This window comes from Pieris napi, chromosome 6, assembly GCF_905475465.1.
Source record: "Pieris napi chromosome 6, ilPieNapi1.2, whole genome shotgun sequence".
NCBI lineage: Eukaryota > Metazoa > Arthropoda > Insecta > Lepidoptera > Pieridae > Pieris > Pieris napi.
The window spans coordinates 976672-997877 of record NC_062239.1 but is presented as its reverse complement, the minus strand read 5'-3'; the positions used below and the strand labels follow the sequence as shown (position 1 = coordinate 997877).

The following is a 21206-nucleotide window of genomic DNA, read 5'->3' as shown; positions in this document are numbered from 1 at the left end:
AAGTAGGATATACAAGGATGGTGAAGTCGAGTTGGGCAGGACATACCTGGACCGAATGCAGGAGGTACCGGTGGGATAAATAGTACCCACAACTGACGAGCATACCACGTCATGAAAGTGGATGAAATGACAGAGATTCATCAGGAATGTAGCAAGTGGTCCTTGATCTCTTTCACTTAAGAAAAAGAAGTGATAATATAAATAATAAAATAAATTATTATTTGAAGGACTTTTAGCTAGTATCTTTACTTTATATTACTGTATACCCGGGGCCGTATTACGTAAGCAGATTTACAGCAATTTATCCCCCCCCCCCGTCAGCAAAAGTAAGCAAAGCTCTAAAAAAATAATAGTACATAAACGTATTAATTATTTGTAGGAATCATCGAAAATGCATTTCATTTTCAAGCATAGACAATATGGGTAAAAAAGTAAATAGTATACCAACATACAAAGCAATAAAATCGTCATAGTCTTCGAATAGTGACGGATCTGACAAATAGTAAACTTTACAGGGCAGCCATTTCAAAATAATATAATCATGTTAGTTTTTTTGTCATAACCTTTTTAATTCTTATTCTGTAATTATGAAAATTGGCATAAGCGCACAAAAGGGTTTGAAACAAAATAAAAATAATAACATTAAATTACACAGTTTTCTAGAAACATGCTTCTATGAGCGTACCTATCAAATCCGTCACTTTACAGACTGATTAATTTGAAATTTAAAAAACACATGGATTTTTAATGTAGCCGTAATATTAAGTCAATGTATTATCCAAATATGATTAAAAGTGGATTTGGGATTTTTTTCAAATCCGACATTGTTCTACGATCATGACGAAATGTAAGTATTACGTCTATAACGAAAAATTTTCAATATTTTTAAAACAATTCTCTTAAATCTAAGCGTTAAATTCATAAAATTCTGTGTTGTAAAGTTGCATTGTGTTCGCCAAGATCAGGGTTCGACCCTGAACCTAACTTGTATTGTTAAAAATAACTAATGATTCAAGCGATAATTTAATGCAAATAATTATTATCAATTAGCCGTTTGGCTTTGTGTTATTCTTTGTTCTTGAATTTTTGCGTTGTATTTTTGTAAATAAAGAATTTATATTGGCTTGTATATTTAATCTGATTTAGGTTTGATAATTACAGTGTCATATATTCAGACAAAAGAATATTTTAACTAGTTAGAGAAATATCGACTATGATGATTTCTATACAGTTCCTCGTCCATATAAGCGATTCCGTAATCTTCTGCAGACTTCTGTAGCCCTGGTGTTTCGTTTGAATCGATTACGTCAAAAATTTTAGCAAATTGTATGTATTTTCTTGGTCCGCTTTTCATATAATGGGGCATCTCCTCGGTGCCGTGTATGATGAGGCGAAATGGTCCCACATTACCCACATTATTTTCATTTGTCTGTAAACAAAAAATTGTCTTAAATAAAGAATAAATTACGATGTCCCAGATAAAAAACAGAGATCTCAAGGTAACAAAGAACAGTTAGTTTGTAAAATCTTAAGCTGTTACCGAATCGTGAACGATAACCTTCCAGACCCCATGTGGATTTTCACCCCATGTTACGACAGAGGTCAAGGGCCAATTCACAAAACCTTTATAAGAGTCGTCCTTAGGTCGAGGGCTCAGTAATTGCACTTTGGTACCTGTGAAATGGTTTAAAAAAAGTTAAAATACACTTTCTGTCTCGCCCTAACCTAATTGAGTCGAGACAAGCACCTTAGTATGGAATGTCGTATATCAAATCTGTTTTGGGCATACTGGAGCTTGAGACAAAATCACTTTGCGCCAGGCGTAAGTGGGTCACTAACGCTAAACGCTAAACGAATTTGTATGGGAATGACAGCACACGCTTTGTCACGTGACCGTTTACATACAAATTTGTTTGGCGTTAGTGCGTTGATTTTGTCTCAAGCCCCTAGAGTCATAGTTATGTTACTCTAAACTTATGTGATCCCAGTAACTTCCAATGTTACCGACAGCCAACCCTGATCTCAATAATGAGATCTAAAAACCAAGGATAGGATGGGCGCTACGGATATTGTGAGTAACACAGTAGTAAGTAACAGAGTACATACAGGCGCTGGTATAGAAAGTTCTATCTATACAAAGATAGAGTTTTGAATTTTGAAACGTATCATCTACTTCTACTGCCCCGTCTTGACAATTGACTGGCGACGCCCTTGATTCAAACATACTTACTAGTTACTACTCAGACTTCAAGATTAAATTAATAAAGTATTTTTCTTACCAATTGGAGAAATTAAATACACTTCTAAAGCCCCCCGTCTAGTGTATTGTATGTTAATAATCAGCTCAACATGTTCCAAATATTTCACGCTACATTCCACGGCTATCAATAATTCTATAGGTTTATTAGATGATATTTCACCATATGAGTGTCTGAAACAATTAAAACAAAGCAGACTAACTTTAGAACAAAGCAGACTTTAATTAATTCAAAACGAATTTATGGGGAGACGCAGACGCTGTATGTAGTAGAATTAAATAAATAATTATTATTAATTAATAAATAAATCGAGAATCATGGTAAAGACGCCTCTGATGTAACAAACGTATAAAGTACTAGGACATCATACTTACGCAGAAGTTCGTTCATAAATTTGCTTTTTTGGCACTGTCGTCCAGTTCAAAGCTGTTGCTACTAGTGCGTCCGCATTCAGAAGACCAAACCCAAAACGAACATTAAAACGTAATCCAATTCTAAAACAACATACTAACATCAATAAAATATATACATTTTTAAATATTCTAATATATATTTATGCTAACCCATTTGTTTGCCATCCATAATTTGAGGATAATGGAGCATATTCAGACGTCCAGACGATTATATGTTGAATGTCCCGCCATGTTAAGTTCAGACTGAAAAAATCATTTTTCTAAGCAAATTCTTTCTCATGTATAGCTCTGGAAAACACTATAAATTTACAACGTACTTCGCTTGGAGTGCCAAAGCTATAATTCCAGCTGCTAGTGGAGCAGCGGCCGATGTGCCGGTATGGCCAAGTGTGCATGAATCGTTCGTATCTGTTGTTACCTACAAATTAAATATAACCATCTCGTTTTAACTTCAGCAACTTTACTCAGTTAAAGAAGGATAGCGTTATGAGGTGTATATGAACAACACTTGAAGGAGATAGATGTCATTTTTGACTGACATTTTTGCTATATCTTTCTTTTAGAGATATAGGAATCTGACGTCTGTTAAATAGCGTGCATACTTAATGCAACCAAAAATATTTTTTGTAAGTTAAAATGAGAAGAGACTTACAATTTTCTGATCTTTATAGGCACCAGAAGAGTATGCAGTAGCAAGAGTTGATGAGCACGTCTCGCCATACCATGGAAACAATCCCTGTTGGGAGGTGCTGCCTATTGATATCGTGTAGATGCTTGAAGAATAACTAAAAAAAGTTAGATGCGGAAATAAAATACTTAAAATTTATTTTGTCAGTAACTACTATACTGCTTACCCGTCACAATTACAATTATCCTTGTGTCCGCCGCCATTTCCATTAGCCCATACATAAATATTTCCTTTTCCTCCCCGCCCACGCTCCACACCTCTTTTAAAAGCTTCAAGGGCAAGTTTACCGGGCCCCTCAACGGTCTTACCGTCATCATTGGGACCCCATGAAGCACTATAGATATCAACTTTATCCCAGGCAAATCCTTAAAAAAATAGTAGTCTGTAAATTTAAGATTTTGCATAATCTGTATTGAAACTCTATTTGGTAAATTGAGATAGAACGTAATTAAAAATCTTTAACTGAATTGAAGCCACTGTGTACTTTATGTGTTCCTAATAAGGAATGACGTAATAAGTCAGTTGCTGCGGCGACGGTAAAAAAAACAAAACATTTTTTTAATTTTTGCTCATTGTTTTTTATCAGGATACTTTCTTAATAATTTATGAATTCCTAGTACAGTTTAAACTCTATATAACGACACTCAAGGGACTGACTGTGGCATAGAAGACACACTATTTGCGTCAAGCCGTGCATGAGGGAGGACAGGAAAAATAAATAAATAAATAGCAAGCAATAATTTTATTTTACTTTTGCCGCGCCCTCGCGATTCTTATGCTGTTACGTCATTATTCAGATGAATTACTAGGAACCTATAACTACAAGGAAATGAGAATTATATCTTCAATAACAGTTTATACATACACTAGCTGACCTGGCTAACTTCGTTCCGCCCTACAACCTTATAATATCGTTGTTACTTTATTTTAACTTATTTTAGGATTTCATTAATGTTAAGTATTACATTAATACAACTTTTTTGCAAATACAGAAATGTTTTATTGCTTGCCATTGCGAAAGAAGAATGGCAGTTTTACACATTAGGCATCTTCTCTCTAGCGTCAATATGGCGATACTGCATGTTAAGCACTTTCTGATATCCAACATCTTTTGATCAGGATCAAAGCATGGTTATGCAAGATCGGACCTCAAAATCGGAATTTCTTGAACTGACACGAATTCGACGAAAAATGATGCGTAGTTTGATCAACAGATGGCACCATATGGTTTTTGCATTCGTAAAATTAATTAATTAATTTATTATTATTCGACAACTTATCTGATATTTTATTGCTTATTCTGCTATTCGGGACGGAAACAAATCCAACAAATCAAAAACGATGGCAATTGGTCCAGCCGTTCTCGAGTTATAAGTGTTGTAACAAACACGACTTTCTTTTATATACATATATAGATATAGATATACAGCAGACGTGTTTGTTTAGGCACTACCTTAGAAGAGCATTTTGAAAAGACAGGAAAAATGATTCCTTATTGAGAGGATCCGTTGCTGAGTAACGGTAAAAGTCGTTTCCTTTTAACTCTTTAAAATATTTCATGATTTCCTTGTTTTTTAACAACGACAAACAAATGACCTAGGCAAACGCGAGCGTTTGCGATATGTCCCGTGTAATGTAAGTGAAACCGCAGGGTACAGCTAATAAAATAATTATTAGTCGATCGATGCTTTGAGAATTACTGATCCCCTCACATTACGGTCGATTCAGAAGCCCAAACGATTCGATTCACTTTAAATCAGCAATCGCGTATACTAAGTTTGCATAAATGTAAAAAAATATAATTTTCAACAATGACCTAAATGTTTTGCTTACCCAAGGCCTCTCCTTCAACACGGTCAGTTATTCGTCCATCGAGCATTCTGATTCCACCCACCTTCGCTCCCCATGCCACGCCTACACCACATTTTTCGTTGTTAGCAGTCATTGCGATCTGTAAATAAATCAATTTTTCACAATTCTACAAAACCTCTTTTTTAATAAAATGGATCCAATTAAAAGTTACTTCTCCAGCACATCTGGTTCCATGCGAGTTACTATTTTGCCGGTCCGGTCTTGGAAATGGATCGGAGTCGTGATCATTGCAGTCCCAGCTAATCTCTTTATCCTGAAAATCAGAAAAAATACTTAATTTATGTGTAAGTTAGCCTTGACGTACTTAAGTGTGCATTGTTGAACTTAATGAATAAAAAAAAGGGTGTGTGTACTTATGTACGCGCGTAAGAAGTTATATGTACTTCTTTGGCATTATTAAAAATAGTTTTTGATTGCATGCAAATAATTAAGTACAATTAAATAATCAAAGACTTTAAAAGTAGTCATTATAGTCAATAAAGTTCAGTTTACATTTGAAAAATTAAATAAATAAATATTTATTAATATACATATTTATATTTATTATTATTTTCTAATATTAATTAGTATTGATTTAAATATTCAATTTAAATCACTTCTGATTACGCACATAATATAAAATTCGCACTTGTGTATAATGAAAACAAAATGAAAACACGTGTTAAATGTAGAAACTCAAAGCATGTGTTAAACAAACAAACAAACTATTTTTTTGATTATTTAGATTTTCTTTCAAAAAAAAATATTATTTAAAAATAAAAACCATCTCGCCGCATCGTGAACGACGCATCGGCCGCGAAGTTACTAGGATACGAAAAGTATAAAAAAGGTCAGTCACGAAACCAGCAAACGTGTAGAGTAATTTTTTCTCTTAGAATCTCTAAGTTTCTGATATATTTTTATGTTTATTTATTTAACAGGTAAAAAACAGATAATGATAAATAGCCAATTAAGTCAATCTGTTCGATATCTATGTGGGAACTCTTATGGACAAACACAGAATTGTTATAACATTTTTTAGAAAGAAAAGAAAGAACAAGCACAGAATATCTATCCCGAGATTAAATAATTCCAAGTGTTTTTTTTAATCGCGAAAGCAAAAAAACATTTTTAGTGCCGCCGCCGACATTGGAAGTCGATAAATTTACTAAAAGTATAAGGATAACATAAGTCATAACGTGTAACTTGTAAGTTGATATTATCCTTATTGAACCACTTTTAACTACTAGCGCCATCTAGTAAGTAGTATTAATAATTCTGGTAGATAGAGAAATTAGAATAGGTCTATATAGCTAAAGGTAAATTATAATTTATAAATATAGTAGGGTGAATATTTTATCCAGTTTATATATTTATTTATTGCACTTTTAATGAATCATCTAAGACATAATTGTTTTTATGATTAAGAAATCAAAACGAGATTGATTGAGAAAAATGACTAACTTAAAACTGTTTCAAATTCCAACGGCCAACCTCTTTCAACACTTTTTTTTTTGCAGTTACGCCAAAATCACCTCGAACTTCACTGTACTCACTAGGATAACATAACTTACTAGGCGAAGTTTTAATTGTGGCGCCACATATCTATATACATATATAAAAAGAAACTAGTGTTCGTTTGAGGCTCTTTCACGCTTAAACCACTGATCGTATCGACATGAAACTATCACCATTCGATGCGAAATTTTTCCTAGATGGTTTATGGCTATTTATTTATTAAATTCCAACGTTCATTCATTGAACTTTCTTCATTTTTTTATTTCTGTTTTACTTTTATGAAATTTTTTCCCGCTAATAAAAACAAAAGAGGCTTCCTAGAACCGCAAAACGTCAACATCTGTTAAAAACTCGATTTTCGAAATATTTCAATTTTCTTAGCGGGAAGTTAAAAAGAAGAATAATAAATAAAATTTATTTTAATTCGTCCAGCAAAGCGGGCGCGAAACGGCTAGTTATATTATATTGAGGGATAATTTATGTATGTATGTATTATTTTTATGTTGAAGCAAAGTTTAAGTATACTTGCCATTATTATCAATGGAAATTATTTGGTAGGGCTGAATGTGTGGTAGTTAAAATTCATGTTATTATTGTATTTATGTCGAACATTTCCTATATCCAGGTACATACTTCGAAGACATTTTTCAAATTTAAATGACAAGTATGATTTACAATTTCATTTAGGTATTATAAAAAAAAATCCTGGTCATAAACGGCATCTATGGCGTAGTACTTAATACGTGCGTTATTTGGGGTCGATTTCAGAATAAATGTTTATTATTACTTCAATTTTAATATACATAGTACCTATTTGCCTACAAAGTTGATTTAGGAATATATCCGTTATGAAAATGTTAAAGATTTTCGATATTTACGTTTCTGTATATTGTATATATTATGTGTATCTTACGTAATTATCCCTAAGGTCTGTGTGGTTGTGCTCAATTCCATCGTCAAGTATGGAGATGCGAACTCCTTGCCCGTTGAATCCCCTTGTATACACCGGCAGCACATTGAGATCCAAACGAGGGAGAATATCATTGGTTCGCGTATCTTGCTGCAATTCAATAAAATAAATATTTTTACTTTTTAGTAATGAGATACAGATAAGTAGTAAAGAAAGAGAACGTAGCGCGTTTTTTGAAGTGAAACTTCTTAAGGTGCATGAGGGTAAACTTTTTACGGATGAATAATTAATAATCATAGCGTCACGAAGATGTGCGGCGGTTTTTGTCGCAGAAAAGGGAGAGAGCGATTGAGACCGATTGAGAGAGAGCGAGAAGGACGACAGGACCTTATAGAAATTCTATTTTTAAAATTAAAATTTCATAAAGAGAATTTATGAAATATTAGTATTTTATATTTTATGCAAAATATCGAATAAATAAATTAAATTTCTAATTTGTATTAATTTTCGCCACTTTTAATATTTTAACGACAATTAAATTCCTAACATAATATTATCATCCGTTTTATCCCCAAACTTCAAACTTTAGATTTCCGAGACGTAGAGGGGGCTCTACGTCTCGGAAATCTAAAGTTTGAGATTTTAAATATGAACAAGACTTAAAAATGAGTTTGCCAAAGAACACTTCTGACATATTATGTAACTTTAGGTCGGTCTACCCATCGGTCGGTAAATATGGCGGCAAATATTTGACATAAAATGTCGCAAATATCTTATCCGTTTATCGATCACAAATCCTTCATTAATGTTTCTAAATTTTTCATTTAATATTCATCATTTTTTAATTTGTACTTATTACTATTTTGTTTACAGCGCTCTCTCGTGTTGAAGTGTAATACTTACTAAATACCATTCGTAGCCCCAGAGTTCATCATTGAATAAATTTCTGATACTACGTTTATCTCTTTCACTTGCATTGCTTGGTGTATCTATCCTTTTTACTCTTAGAAGTTCTTCCTCTCCTGAGACAACCATAGGGTAACGTTTGGCGCGCATTTTACTAAAAAGCTGCTCTGCCCATCGTATCTAAAATAATAAAGTTAAAAGATGAGCTTTGTATACGAATTAGTTTGGCTGTAAAACTTTTGATATTGGAAGTTTATAATCTGAGTAATTTGACATTAAGACAAATTAATAATTACTCATGTCATTTCACAATAGACATTTTTTTTGCAAATAAAATTGAAATAATTCGAAATCAGTTACAGTTTCATTTAGTTTTTGTTATGTTGTTTAGCACTTTGAGGAAAATCTAGGTCAATGACCCGTTCCGCAGTGCCCGATGTGAATCATTCGAAAGCACCACGTGTTTCGAAAGTCATTACTACCAGGCTCCCATGGGTTTAAGGTAGTGCAACTCACCCTTTCGTCGCTGGCAAGTATGCCTGTGTGTTCACTTGGGGTGCGACGGTTTTTATTATGTACTCTAAACCCGTACAAGTCCGGGAATCCTAGGACCTGTAAATCGAAATACATATACTATTTTATTAAAACTCAACTGGAAAACATATAATGAAATTGTTGTTATATTCTAATATAAGAAAAATCTTTTGGGTATTTATGTAAATTAAAATTTTTTTGTTTTCTATATTCGTATTAATGTAAAAATGTTTTTACCAACATAGAAGATACTGCCGCTTGTTAGGTATGTTTTTGTTAATATGATAAAATATTATTTTGTCACGTTTTGTCATGTGTTTTAAATAATTTTAGCATAAGATAGTTATTTATTATTAATAAGATAGTTACATATTTATTTATTAACACTTCGTTACTAGTATACAGAAATACAGAACAATTATAATAAATAAATAAGTTGCTCGATAGACGAAAAATATGGCACAGAGCGCCCCACGCTTTTTCACAATAATACCAGTATTTTTTGTTCATTACCATTTTCAGCCTAAATTAGGAATTATTTTTCACTTTTTAGTTTGATGTGCTTTAAAAGCGTGTTTAATAGTTTTTTTTAAACTATATTTATTTTTCACTTTTTAGTCCTAGCAGCAATACGTGTTGTCTCAATTTAATCGTATTGCTTTGTGGACTTAACCCTTAATTCGACGCCGTACAGTATACTTCCCTTTGAATAAAAAAAAATCTACATAAAAAAATAGACCATATATCTAAGCTTTAGATGCTGTAATTGCACCTAGAATTATCTAGCTACGTTGTCAAAAATCAGCAACGCGTGTGCATCGAGGGGCCGCGAGCAGTAACCAGTGAGATGATGGGAAGGAAGGACGCCCTGCGTGGGCTTTCGGTATGTTGCATTTTATTTATTATGTTGCGGCTTATTTCCTGGCAATATTATTGAAAACTAAAGATAACATACCCGGAGAGCTACTCACATTGTTTTGATTGTCTTATTGAGTTTTGTTTAGTTTTTACGACGCTCACAACTTGTGTGTCCAGTATACTTCCCGTCATCAAATTACTAGTAAAGTAACTGCTAAATACTATGTCCAGTATTCTTCCCCTTGTCGATGTAGTAGAAAACTAAATACAATATCGTATGTCTAGTATTATTCCCGTTGCCGTCTTAGTAGAATATTAACTATCGATGTTTCATGTAATGATATTTTCAGGGATCTGAAAACAAAATGTTTAAAGTTTCCTATTCTTCATTTTTTCAGAGCTTCAAGTCGAGAGGACATCAATTAGAGATTAGATTAGAGAGCTCCTTCGGATATAGATAGTGGTTCTGAACCTGAAAATGAAGAGGAAATTGCAGTGCATAGAACTGAGGAGTTGTCGTCCTCACCCTGCCCTTCCATCGACTCATACATACAAAACATGAATATATTAGACAGCTCCGAAAATGATGCACACGACAATGTTTCAATTGACATTGACGAGACTTACGTTGATAGTGATACTGTCATGGAGACAGTAAACGAAAATCTTCAAACAGAGGACCGTCCGAGCATCAGTGGCAGCGAGAACAACCCGTCGTTAGAAGCCGAAGACAACTTGATCCATGAGCGACCTCCGTTGACTCCTATTATTAACAATGTTCTACCACCAACTGGTGAAGTAAATTATAATGCTTTACCAAGTTTGGCTTCATTATTGTCGATTCCGTCACCAAATGTTTCGCCTATTGCTAGTGCATCAACATCAAGGACAACCAGGCGTAAAAAGAAACTACCAGTACGACCAGAACCTAATGTCCGGGCTAAAAAGACAAAGAAAACGCTCATAGTGAGCTACAAATGGAAGAAAGGACAATTCAGACACAAGGCTGACATTCCATCAAACGACTTTGTATTTGATTTACCGGATACCGACTCTCCGTTGGATTTTTTTTATCGGTTCTTCTCCCTAGATATACTCGTCGATATCGTCGATAAAACGAACTTTTATTCAACCCAAAGAACTGGCAAATGTATACAATTAACTATCGACGAGTTGAAAGACTTTCTCATGATTCTTCTTATAATGGGTATAGTGAAAATGCCGTCTTAACTTGACTATTGGTTTACAGATGACACTTTCCGTTATATTGATTTTAGCGCGGAAGAAGAGCAGATGACACTGGGTGCAAAAATGGTATTAGCCCTTTGCAAGACAATTCATACTCCAGGATGTGCTGTTTATTTCGATAACTATTTCACAACGCTCGACTTGATCTGGTATCTACGTGAACACAGGGGGATTTTCAGCCTCGGAACCATAAGGCAAAACCGACTAAGTGACAAAGAACTTAAGAAAAGAGGAAGAGGTTCATTTAGCCAAGTTGTAGACAACGACAGAAAGATAGCTATTGTCAAATGGTACGACAATAAAGTCGTAACTTTGGCCTGTTCTTATGCAGATGCTTACCCAGTTCACGAAATCAAGAGATGGAGCAAAGAACAGAAAAAGAAACTTGGTGTCACGTGTCCGCAGTTAGTTCGACATTACAATCAACATATGGGAGGCGTTGACTTGTGCGACATGTTGATAGCTCTGTATCGAACATCTTTCAAGAGCCGTCGTTGGTATATGAACATCTTTGGGCAAATGTTAGATATAGCGGTTAACAATGCTTGGCTACTTTACAGGAGAAAATGCAACATGAATAGCCAAAAAAACATGAGCCTGAAAAAGTTTAGACAGAGGTTGGCAATTGAATTGAGGCAAAATAGAAGATCAATTGAGATGGAACCACCAAGCCCTTTGCCGAAAAAAGCGCTGATCCAAAACCCAAGTGCACCAAGGCCCCCAGTTTCTGTGCGATATGATGGCTACCACCACTGGCCTGAGTATACGACATATGGACGTTGCAAGTTCTGTAAGCACAATAAAACGAACATACATTGTTCCAAATGCAAGCAGAGGTTGTGCTTAGTGACCAAACGAAATTGCTTTTATAATTTTCACAATTCACTTCACAGGGCAACCAAAAACAAGTGATAGTTGGTATAGTTTAAGCTACATTGATCTTTTTGATATTTTTTTTAAAACAAGAGCGCTGATTATTTTTTAATAAGTAAAATGTTGATTGTTATGAATATTTTATAGATACTTCATTATTATGTTCAAAACATAAGTGAGTTATTCATACTTATAAGTTTTTGGAGTTCCTATTAGTGTTTTAAGCGTAAGCAATGTAACTATGAGACTGATTTGCTAAAATATAATGACTATTTTCCTACGGAATCACTTGTTTCTTTCATTCTTTCTCTTTGACAATGGGAAGTATACTGCACGCGGTTGGAGTGCATTAGTTTCTTATAAACATGATAATGTCCAGTATAGTGGACCTAAGTTTTTCAGGAAACTGAAATAGGTAGATTTTTTCAGGAATTTTTTCGCGTGTTCCCAACAAGCTAAGAATCGAAATCAGTAAATTTTTTACAAATTCTTTTTAAAAAACTATCTGTCGAATTAAGGGTTAAAAAAAATTTCATTGCTTTTTCGAGATAAACCTATGAAATTATTATATTGTCGCTGATTCTTTGTAAGTGTATAAAGTTTGAATTAAATCTGTCCGTTTAAAGTGGGTCAAAATCGAGTCCGAAGGAGTCGGTTACATACATACATACATACATACAGGTGAAGCTAATATAAAGCGTGTAAAAAGGACTCTCACGTATGCAAGAGACGACGAATTTGGGAGCCCAATTTTCAGCCCCGTTTGCGGTACACTGATAGCTCCTACTCCCTTCTTTGTTCCTAGTGTTTGACGAGTAAAACAATGGGATGTAGGTGGCGCCCTAGACAATGTGGGTTGGACTTTTTTTAACTCCCTTCTATTTTTGTTACCGTTCCGTCTGGTCGATGTCGTATTTAATGAAGCTTGATTGGCTAACCCGTCCGACCGTTTACTATGAACAAATTATTACTGAAGTGAAACTTAAATCACAATGCACTTTAAAAATGCATGCAGCCTAATCAAATTTTAATATTGTAATTATTTTAAGACAAAGGAAAGTAAATTAAAGTAATATAAGTTTAATTTACTTTCAAGATTAACTTAAAATATTAACTAAGTGAAGAAAAAAAAAAAAATATAAATAAGGGATTTAATTTTTTTTAAAGCTAGCCGAGCTGATTAACTTATGTATGAAATATTAATATTATTTTATTTAATTTTATTGTCATATAATTAATATATTTATTATATATTTTTTTCAATATTATGGCAAAAGTTTTTTTTTTAACTTTATGCCAGTTTCAAGTAAAATTTATTATAATTTATCATAAATAGATTTGAGTATTTGTCATAGAAAAACACACTACATTACTACTGTAGAGTATAATATTTATGTACTTACTTAATAAATAAAATAAAGTGATACAATAATTATAATGATTCCAATATTCCAATTATTGGAATATTGGAATCAATTATATTTATTGTCGGCATGTCACTCCACTGGGTGGCTTGTTTGTCGTCGTCACCTCTCATGCCAAGATCGTCAAAATGGATGTCGTCATATGATGTTCTTGCCACACGTTAATACTAAGGCAGCATAAGCACCAAGATAACATTCAGAAATGGCGCGTGTGTGACTCACATGATTCGTGAGAGACCACATGTTCGTACATACATAACTTTTTATTACATTAATGTGTATGTTGTATACATACGTCACCAAACACACTTGCGTTCTAATTTCTGACCGCATTGCTCACTACTACAAGCGGCATTGTTAAACATAATTAAGTGAATATAAATTACCTAAATTACCTATCACAATCAAAATAAATAATGTAAATACACTTTTTATTTTACTTTATTAAGAGAGAATTTTATTTTGCTATTCATAAAACGAAGTGAATAACGGTCGTGGAATCACTTATGTGAGAAAGATGTTTCATGTGTGTGACCTTACGGGCCACGTGTGATAAAGGCGGAGTAAGTACCGTGTGTGTCGTAAGCACGTCATGTCGGTGTCATGTGAGTTTCCCGAGACACGTATGTACCAGGATCATATACGCGGTGAAGAGATGACTACACATGTGCGTAACGTTAGGGGGAGCGAAAGGGTTGGGCTATGCATATTATTTTGAAGCCGCCCCTCTAGCGTAGTACAAAAAGTCTTGTTTTTCTATCTAAATCGTAAAAACAATAATAAGTTTATAATACTATTTCTTAAAATTTAAAAGTGTTATTTTGGTCAATATGTTGTATTTAGGTAATCAACATACGTAAGTATAAAATGGATAAAATATTTTAGATACGCATTTGCCTTCTTTGCTTTAAAAGATTTGTTTTCATAAGGATTATATATTTTATTGAACATTTAATCTTTTAAGTGCTTATTATGATAAGAGAAGAGATTAGTTATATTATTAGAAGAAAAACAATTTAATTGAGTTTGTTTTTATTTGAACAGTGAGTAAGGATTCCAACAGGAAGACACATTTCTTACCAATGTGCGTGAACACAGCGCACATGTGTTTCTATTTTTTCATGCTCGCGTGTTTCACATGTTACACTGAAACACTGAAAAAAATCTCCATATATTTCCTGATATCCTAGTACAATCGACGCTGTTTCAGTCGTTAGTGCCGACTGCTGCCTGAAAATTTATTTTACAGGGGAAATGTATGAAAACTATGCCACAAACACTGCCATCTATGGAAAAACCTTGGAAGCTGAAGTAAGTTAGATGTTATAAAATTGACATTGTAAATTGGCATTAATAAAAAAGGAGATTAATCATTCGGGTTTCAATAAAAATCTAAAAATGGAATATTTTGTTTGATAATTATTATCATTACGAATTTTTGCAACGAAGTGTAAAATAAAGAAATTAAATTAATTTATAAATTATCTTTCGATATACCATTATGCTTTAATGAAAGATCTATGAAATATATGTATTAAAGGCAGTTTTTGCCGCGCACCACCACTATGTGGAACCAGCTACCCACTGAAGTATTTCCGAACCAATTCGACTTAAGGTCCTTCAAAAAAAGAGCGTACCAATTCCTAAAACACTCTCGCGAGCTCTCTATCATTGAGAATGTCCATGAGCGGCAGTATCAATTAACATTAGATGAGCCTCCTGCCCGTTTGCACCCCTGTTCAATTCATATGTGCTAACGCCATGTTTGTCTTTGGTACTTTTAACACGAGTTAAGGAAATTACAGTTGCTACGCACGGGACGGGTAACGTTAGTTAAACTTGACGCAAACCTAGTTAGGGCTGACTTCTATTTCTTTTATAAAGGCGTGGGATCAAGACATTGATACAATTATAGCCGTTGTTACTGCCGCGTTATTGTAGAAAATAAACAATTACATTATTCGAAAGATTTATCAATATCAAAGGTGTTTTTAAAGTCGGGAACGTACTAGAACAACCAAATGAAGAAGAAAAGAAGATTTTCAGAATTGTAACACCTCTATGTTGGCCTGGTACACAAATGTCATTTAAAAAAAATTTCGTTCGGTTTAATATTAATTAATTTGTCTTCAGTGATTGGAATTAATTTTAAAATAACTAATTAAGGAAAACTCATTTAATTATTCGGAATCTTCAATTACTTACTGAAATTTCATTTTGAAACGGCTCTTTTTGCGTCGGGGACGCAAAGAAATCTCTATAATTGCCATAGTGTAAATGTAGCGTCGAATTGAAACAAATCGTTCAACTAATTCCTAACATTAGTCACCATTACTGTCTGTCAATTGGGCGTTGGACATAATTTATTTTTAGACAACGACCTACACAAATTTTAAAAAGACTGCTTTTCCTAATTCAATTTTTTATTAAATTTGGTACCTACGTAGTTATTGTCAAATATAATTCATTTGTAGATTATTAGCGAAACCGTTACTATACCAATGACACCTACCTTTGGAATCACTTACGGAATCGACTTTAAAGTTTATAAAAAAAGTGTGACTATTTTCCCTACGGCAGGCAGATTTTGACATTCATGTAAATTATATACTTATATAATATATAAATATAGATAAAGTGTGTTTTTTAATTTAGTCAACTGAACATTAATGCTTAATTTACTAAATTTTGAATATAACGTTGTTTTTAAACAAACTTTACATAATTGAAATATTGATTATTGCAAAAGTGTTACTATAAAAGTTAAAGTTACTATAAAAAAGTAATCATAGAAAATATTAAACTATATGACTGCACACCTTAAAAAGAAGCCGAGCATTTAACAAATAATCTCAAAAATATCTCTTATAAGTTACTCACTTTTTTATAAAGAGGTAAATAATGATGCAAAAATCGTAAATTCTTTCTCCTGTAACATTTAGTTCTTTTGTTTAATAACGGTTTCGAAATCAAGGTGCGATTGTGTTGTTGAGAAATTAAAAGCCCTATCGAGTTAGTCGAATACGCCGAACCTTCAGTTCAAGTCGGATGATGTTTATTAATGATAAATTGATGATAGATTTATTTAATGGTGCGGCTGAGTTGCCAGAACTGTTATCTAGGGTGGGCCTGTACGCACCATCATTGTTTCTGCGCGGACCAAATTTATTGTACGTCCCCATAGCAAGAACTACATACAGAAAAAATTCTTACCTATTGCGAGCATGTCGTTCTTTTAATGTGTCATGTCGGGAGCTTAATTTGGATTTGTTTTGCACAAGTGTTACTGCAACGAAGAAAGCCCTTTGTGACCGATACTTTGAGATTTAGTTTTTAATATAGCCTTGAGAGTTTTTTTTGAGCGTTGGTGTGTAATGATGTGATAATGTGTAAGTGTGGAAACTGATAATTGGCCGTCATCATGTTAATTGTATATTATTGAACCTTTTTTAGCTGTAAGTTTCCCTAAAATTGTAAAATAAAATAAAATAAAATAAAAATGTAGGGGCGAGTTTGGCCGTCTATTTAGATTTGGACGCCCTGACTCCTAAAAGCTACAGTAAAATTTTCTAGTAAAATCTCTGATTTTTGAATAAATTGTTGATCGGCCCTCCGGCCTTCTCTTTACAGTATGATAAAGTCTTAATTTTAGATATTTTCTATGAGTTACAAACAAAAATGCTTTGTCGCTTTGGTTAGAACTTAGAACGCAACCTCCAGTATTTAGAATAGGACCGATCAAACTAAGGCCTGTACACTTGTCTAGGCGCTGAAGCATTCCCAAGACAGGTTGGGGTGGAGGAAACTGTGCCGTGTTACTCGAAGTGAAACTTCTTTAGGCGCATGAGGGTAAAATTTTTACGGATGAAACGTCACGAAGATGTGCAGCGTTTTTGTCGAAGAAAAGGGAGAGAGCGATTGAGACCGATTGAGAGACAGTCAGAAGGGCGAATTACTTTATAGAAATTCTATTTTTAAATTTGAAATATTAGGTATTTTATATTTTATGCAAAATAATTTATTGAAATCTCAAATGACGAATTGTAATTGCCACGTGTTCTTACTCTAGAATAAATAAAAAAATTTTTAAAATAATTTGTATTAATTTTCGACACTTAATATTTCAATGACAATTAAATTCATTGAATTCCTAACATATCTATCTTCCTTTTTCCCTCCCTCTAAGTCTCGGAAATCTAAAGTTTTAGATTTGTATAAATATGAACAAGAGTTAAAAATTAGTTTGCCAAAGAAGTTTCACTTCTGACATGTGTAGTTTGTAACACGCACTTTTTTTTGGGTTTCAAATCACAATGTGTCCGTTACGTGTCAGAAGTTTAGAAATATCGTCCAAAATCAGTTTCATTAGAGCCGAAATATTGATAGCTTGTCAATATTCTCAAGTGGTATTGTTGAATTCAAAGCAAATGCCGTCACAATGTCGAGTGTTCCAATATTTTTGTATTACTCTTATCATTGTTATCTAAAAGCTTTTACGTCAAACACAATTAATTATTTCAGTTCAGTTAACTCTAGGTAGGTACATAAAATAAATATTATAAAGTAAATTAAACCGGCAATAATATCTTTTTAATTTTTATTTATAGGAATTCTATATTTAAATTTAGGGCCATTTCAGTTTGCAATAATGGTGAATGATTTACCAGAGGTTAGTCATGCTAGATGGCTTCTTTTTGCAGACGATCTGGAATACTCCTGTCAATCTCCAAGAGGTGGATGACTATGAACCCTTGCAAGGAGATATATATAAGGATATACTAGACTATCTAAAGTTAGAAATTAATTTTTGGAAAAGGGAAACTTTTCTTTAATAAAATCCCAAAGGCTCTTTTATTCTGCCTTTGCCCGCAAAGAAACGCTGTGTAAAAAGGCTTACTATAAAGTTAACGATTATCTAGTTGATAAAAGAGCCTGGGACTAGTGCTAGACAGGCTATTTCTAATTAATTTGCGATATTTGTTTAAAAAATAAGTGTTGTTTGATGATTTGCTATTTGTTTTTTACGCCGGCTTTTTCCCTCGGCCTACATCGTCTGTCTTCTCTGCCGATGAGTAGGGATGTCTACCGATTCAAATTTAATGACGTGCATAATAAACATATTTTTATATTTTGATATTTATCCCCTTTTTCAAAGACGTTGCGCCTACTGAATGCTGTCTTCGACACTATCGACAAGTTCAAATGTTCGCAGAGTGAATTCACAGTAGCGATATTGTGTATATTATGTGTTTAATATATGTTTATATATTATCGACATTATAGTATTGGCATAGTCTGTAAGGTTACTTTGCCTCATGGAAACGAACGTTAAGCGAATTCTATTACCCTAGCATATTTATCTATAAAGTAAATTCTACAATTCCTTACAATCTTTCATCGTTTCTTGAAGTAGTGAGACTGTATAAACACAACAGAGCGTTTCTTAAGACAGTATTTGCCGCGTACCATCACGTGGAACCAGCTGCTCACTGGAGTATTACCGAACCAATTCGACTTCAAGAAAAGATCGTAACAATTCTTAAAAGTCCGGCAACGCATTTGCGAGCCTTCTGGCAATGTTAGGGCGGGCGGTATCACATATCATCAGATGAGCCTCCTGCCCGTTTGCTTCTATTACATAAAATGTAATATACGTCGAAATGTAAACCTTGTTCAGGGTTTTCCAGTAAAAAAGACAGCTGCTCAATGCATCACCAGTAAATTTAGCAAATCGTATGTCGCATTTTATTTTCGCGTATCTCCAACACATGAATTACAACGTAATCTTTGAAAGTTGGTCCAAAATTATTAAGTTGTTACTACTTCACCAGACTTAGGATGCGCGATCAAAGCCTTATTTCTGAATGTAATCCTTACATTTATCAAGCAGACAATCTATATTATGATTGTCATATATGTCCATGAATATGAATTCAATAAGAATATATAATCACATTAGTTTTGCTCTATTTTAAATAAATACATATTTTATAATAATTCTTAACATAGTCATGTCGATATATAAACGAATATAAAGTGACCAAGAGATATATCTGACTATTGACATATGTTTATAATTAATGTTTTGAGCACATGACTTCTGAATGTGTGTACAAACTTGTGTGTGGCCTTTCATTCTTTTTTATAGTTGCTTTTAAAATAAATGTAGAAAATTTAAAAGCTTCATTGATATATATAAGAAATATTATATCTCTAAGTTAATTAATTTTCTCTTACTAAATTCCAAATTAGACTTAAAGCTCCAATTACATTCGAAAAACCTTTTTAAATTAAAAGCACAAACCTAATTTTCTAACAAAGTTAATTAGTTCTGCTATTTTTTTTAATTGGATTACAGAATACAGATTATTAATTATAATAAAAATATAATACATCGTATATATCGTTAAACAATAAAATTGAACCTTAATAAATAAGCTTTATTATTTAATTGTCGGTAATTAATGTTAATTGGTTAGTTATGTTACTTAATTAACAGTTATTAATTATTTAATTAAGAAATCACTAGGGCATGATAAATGAAAGGATCCTTACCGGCCCGTCGTACTCGTATCCCAACTCGAGAGCGACCAGCTGTGCCACTTCTTCGCCACCGGGAACCTCCACCGTCCATTCATCTATGTAATCCTTGATACTATTAAACCCGTTATGGACTCCATGATAGTTATGGGATCCTGGTGCCCAGTCATAACTCGCCGTCATAGATATAAACGTGTTTATTAGCATGCATTCTACTAGCATTGGTTTTATAAAAATACTCCGTAAGTTGGAAAGTTTCTTTGAGTAAAGGGAACCGGCGGACTCGATCAAGCGTGTTGTCTGAATGGCGCGTAGCTGAAGCTTGCTACGAAAAATAGGTATCGCTACGAACCTCTTTTTATCCGCTGAAATATTTTAACTGTAATTGTCAGGAATTATATATACATAATATGTAATACCTCTACTGACGAACGAACTGATTTATCTTATCATTCTTTGAATTTATTCATTCGAATTTTTTATACGGGTATGCATATTTACAAGAAAAAAACAAATACTTAATACACACACACTTAAGCACACATTTTTTTAAATTTGAACCAAGAACTAGAATTAAATTTGTGAGACTTTTAATATTCACGACATCTATTGTATTTCTCGCGAACTAAATTGGCCGCTATTTTACTCCTGACATTGCTCTACAACCGTATTGTTAACTATAACAAATAAGAGATGTCGCTACTAATCTATTAAAAGTATCAAAATAAAAAGTATTTTCATTATATGTATATGTAAACATCACATCCCGATGAAAAATATATACGCTACAGTTTTTAATACGCTTCCGACATGCCGCCATTATGTTATTTATAGCAAAGATTTGGTAATGTTGCTGAATGTAAGTAATATGTCAGTAGAGCATGGCCGTGAGCCACTCAGTAAACAAATCGAATGTAATAGGGCATTGAGTACTGGTTTTAGAAGTGACGTGGTTTATATACATTAACATAGGCCACATAAAACTCTCTAAAAACGGAGAGAATTGTGATTATTCAAGGTCTTTTGCCTATAGGTCTATTTCGTAAATTCAACTGTAAGGGCGGATTTTTTGAGCCTAAAATTAGTAATTAGCAGCTAAGTAAGGCGACCCTCTTCAGCCCTGGGTTCGGAACCCGGCTGAAACCTATTCTCATACGGTAAACAAAAATAAAGTGTTACTAGTCA

General features: G+C 33.4%; 1 protein-coding gene across 3 annotated transcripts; it reads right to left on the bottom strand.

Annotated features, from left to right (window-relative positions):
* Positions 1 to 861: 861 nt before the first annotated feature.
* LOC125050633 (neuroendocrine convertase 1-like) lies at positions 862 to 20318 on the bottom strand. 3 transcript variants are annotated; one of them, XM_047650594.1, is made up of 14 exons: positions 20037 to 20318; positions 9061 to 9156; positions 8542 to 8724; positions 7642 to 7788; positions 5383 to 5484; positions 5193 to 5310; positions 3526 to 3724; positions 3324 to 3456; positions 2989 to 3089; positions 2822 to 2914; positions 2633 to 2752; positions 2280 to 2431; positions 1541 to 1674; positions 862 to 1429 (listed from the first exon to the last, which is right to left on the bottom strand). In XM_047650594.1, the coding sequence occupies exons 1-14, from the start codon at positions 20241 to 20243 to the stop codon at positions 1193 to 1195; spliced, it is 2022 nt and encodes a 673-aa protein (XP_047506550.1). In that variant the 5' UTR covers positions 20244 to 20318; the 3' UTR covers positions 862 to 1192. The 3 variants fall into 3 exon arrangements, with proteins under 3 accessions (XP_047506550.1, XP_047506551.1, XP_047506552.1); XM_047650595.1 differs by having other exon boundaries at positions 3324 to 3444; XM_047650596.1 differs by lacking the exon at positions 1541 to 1674 and having other exon boundaries at positions 1330 to 1429.
* Positions 20319 to 21206: the final 888 nt, after the last annotated feature.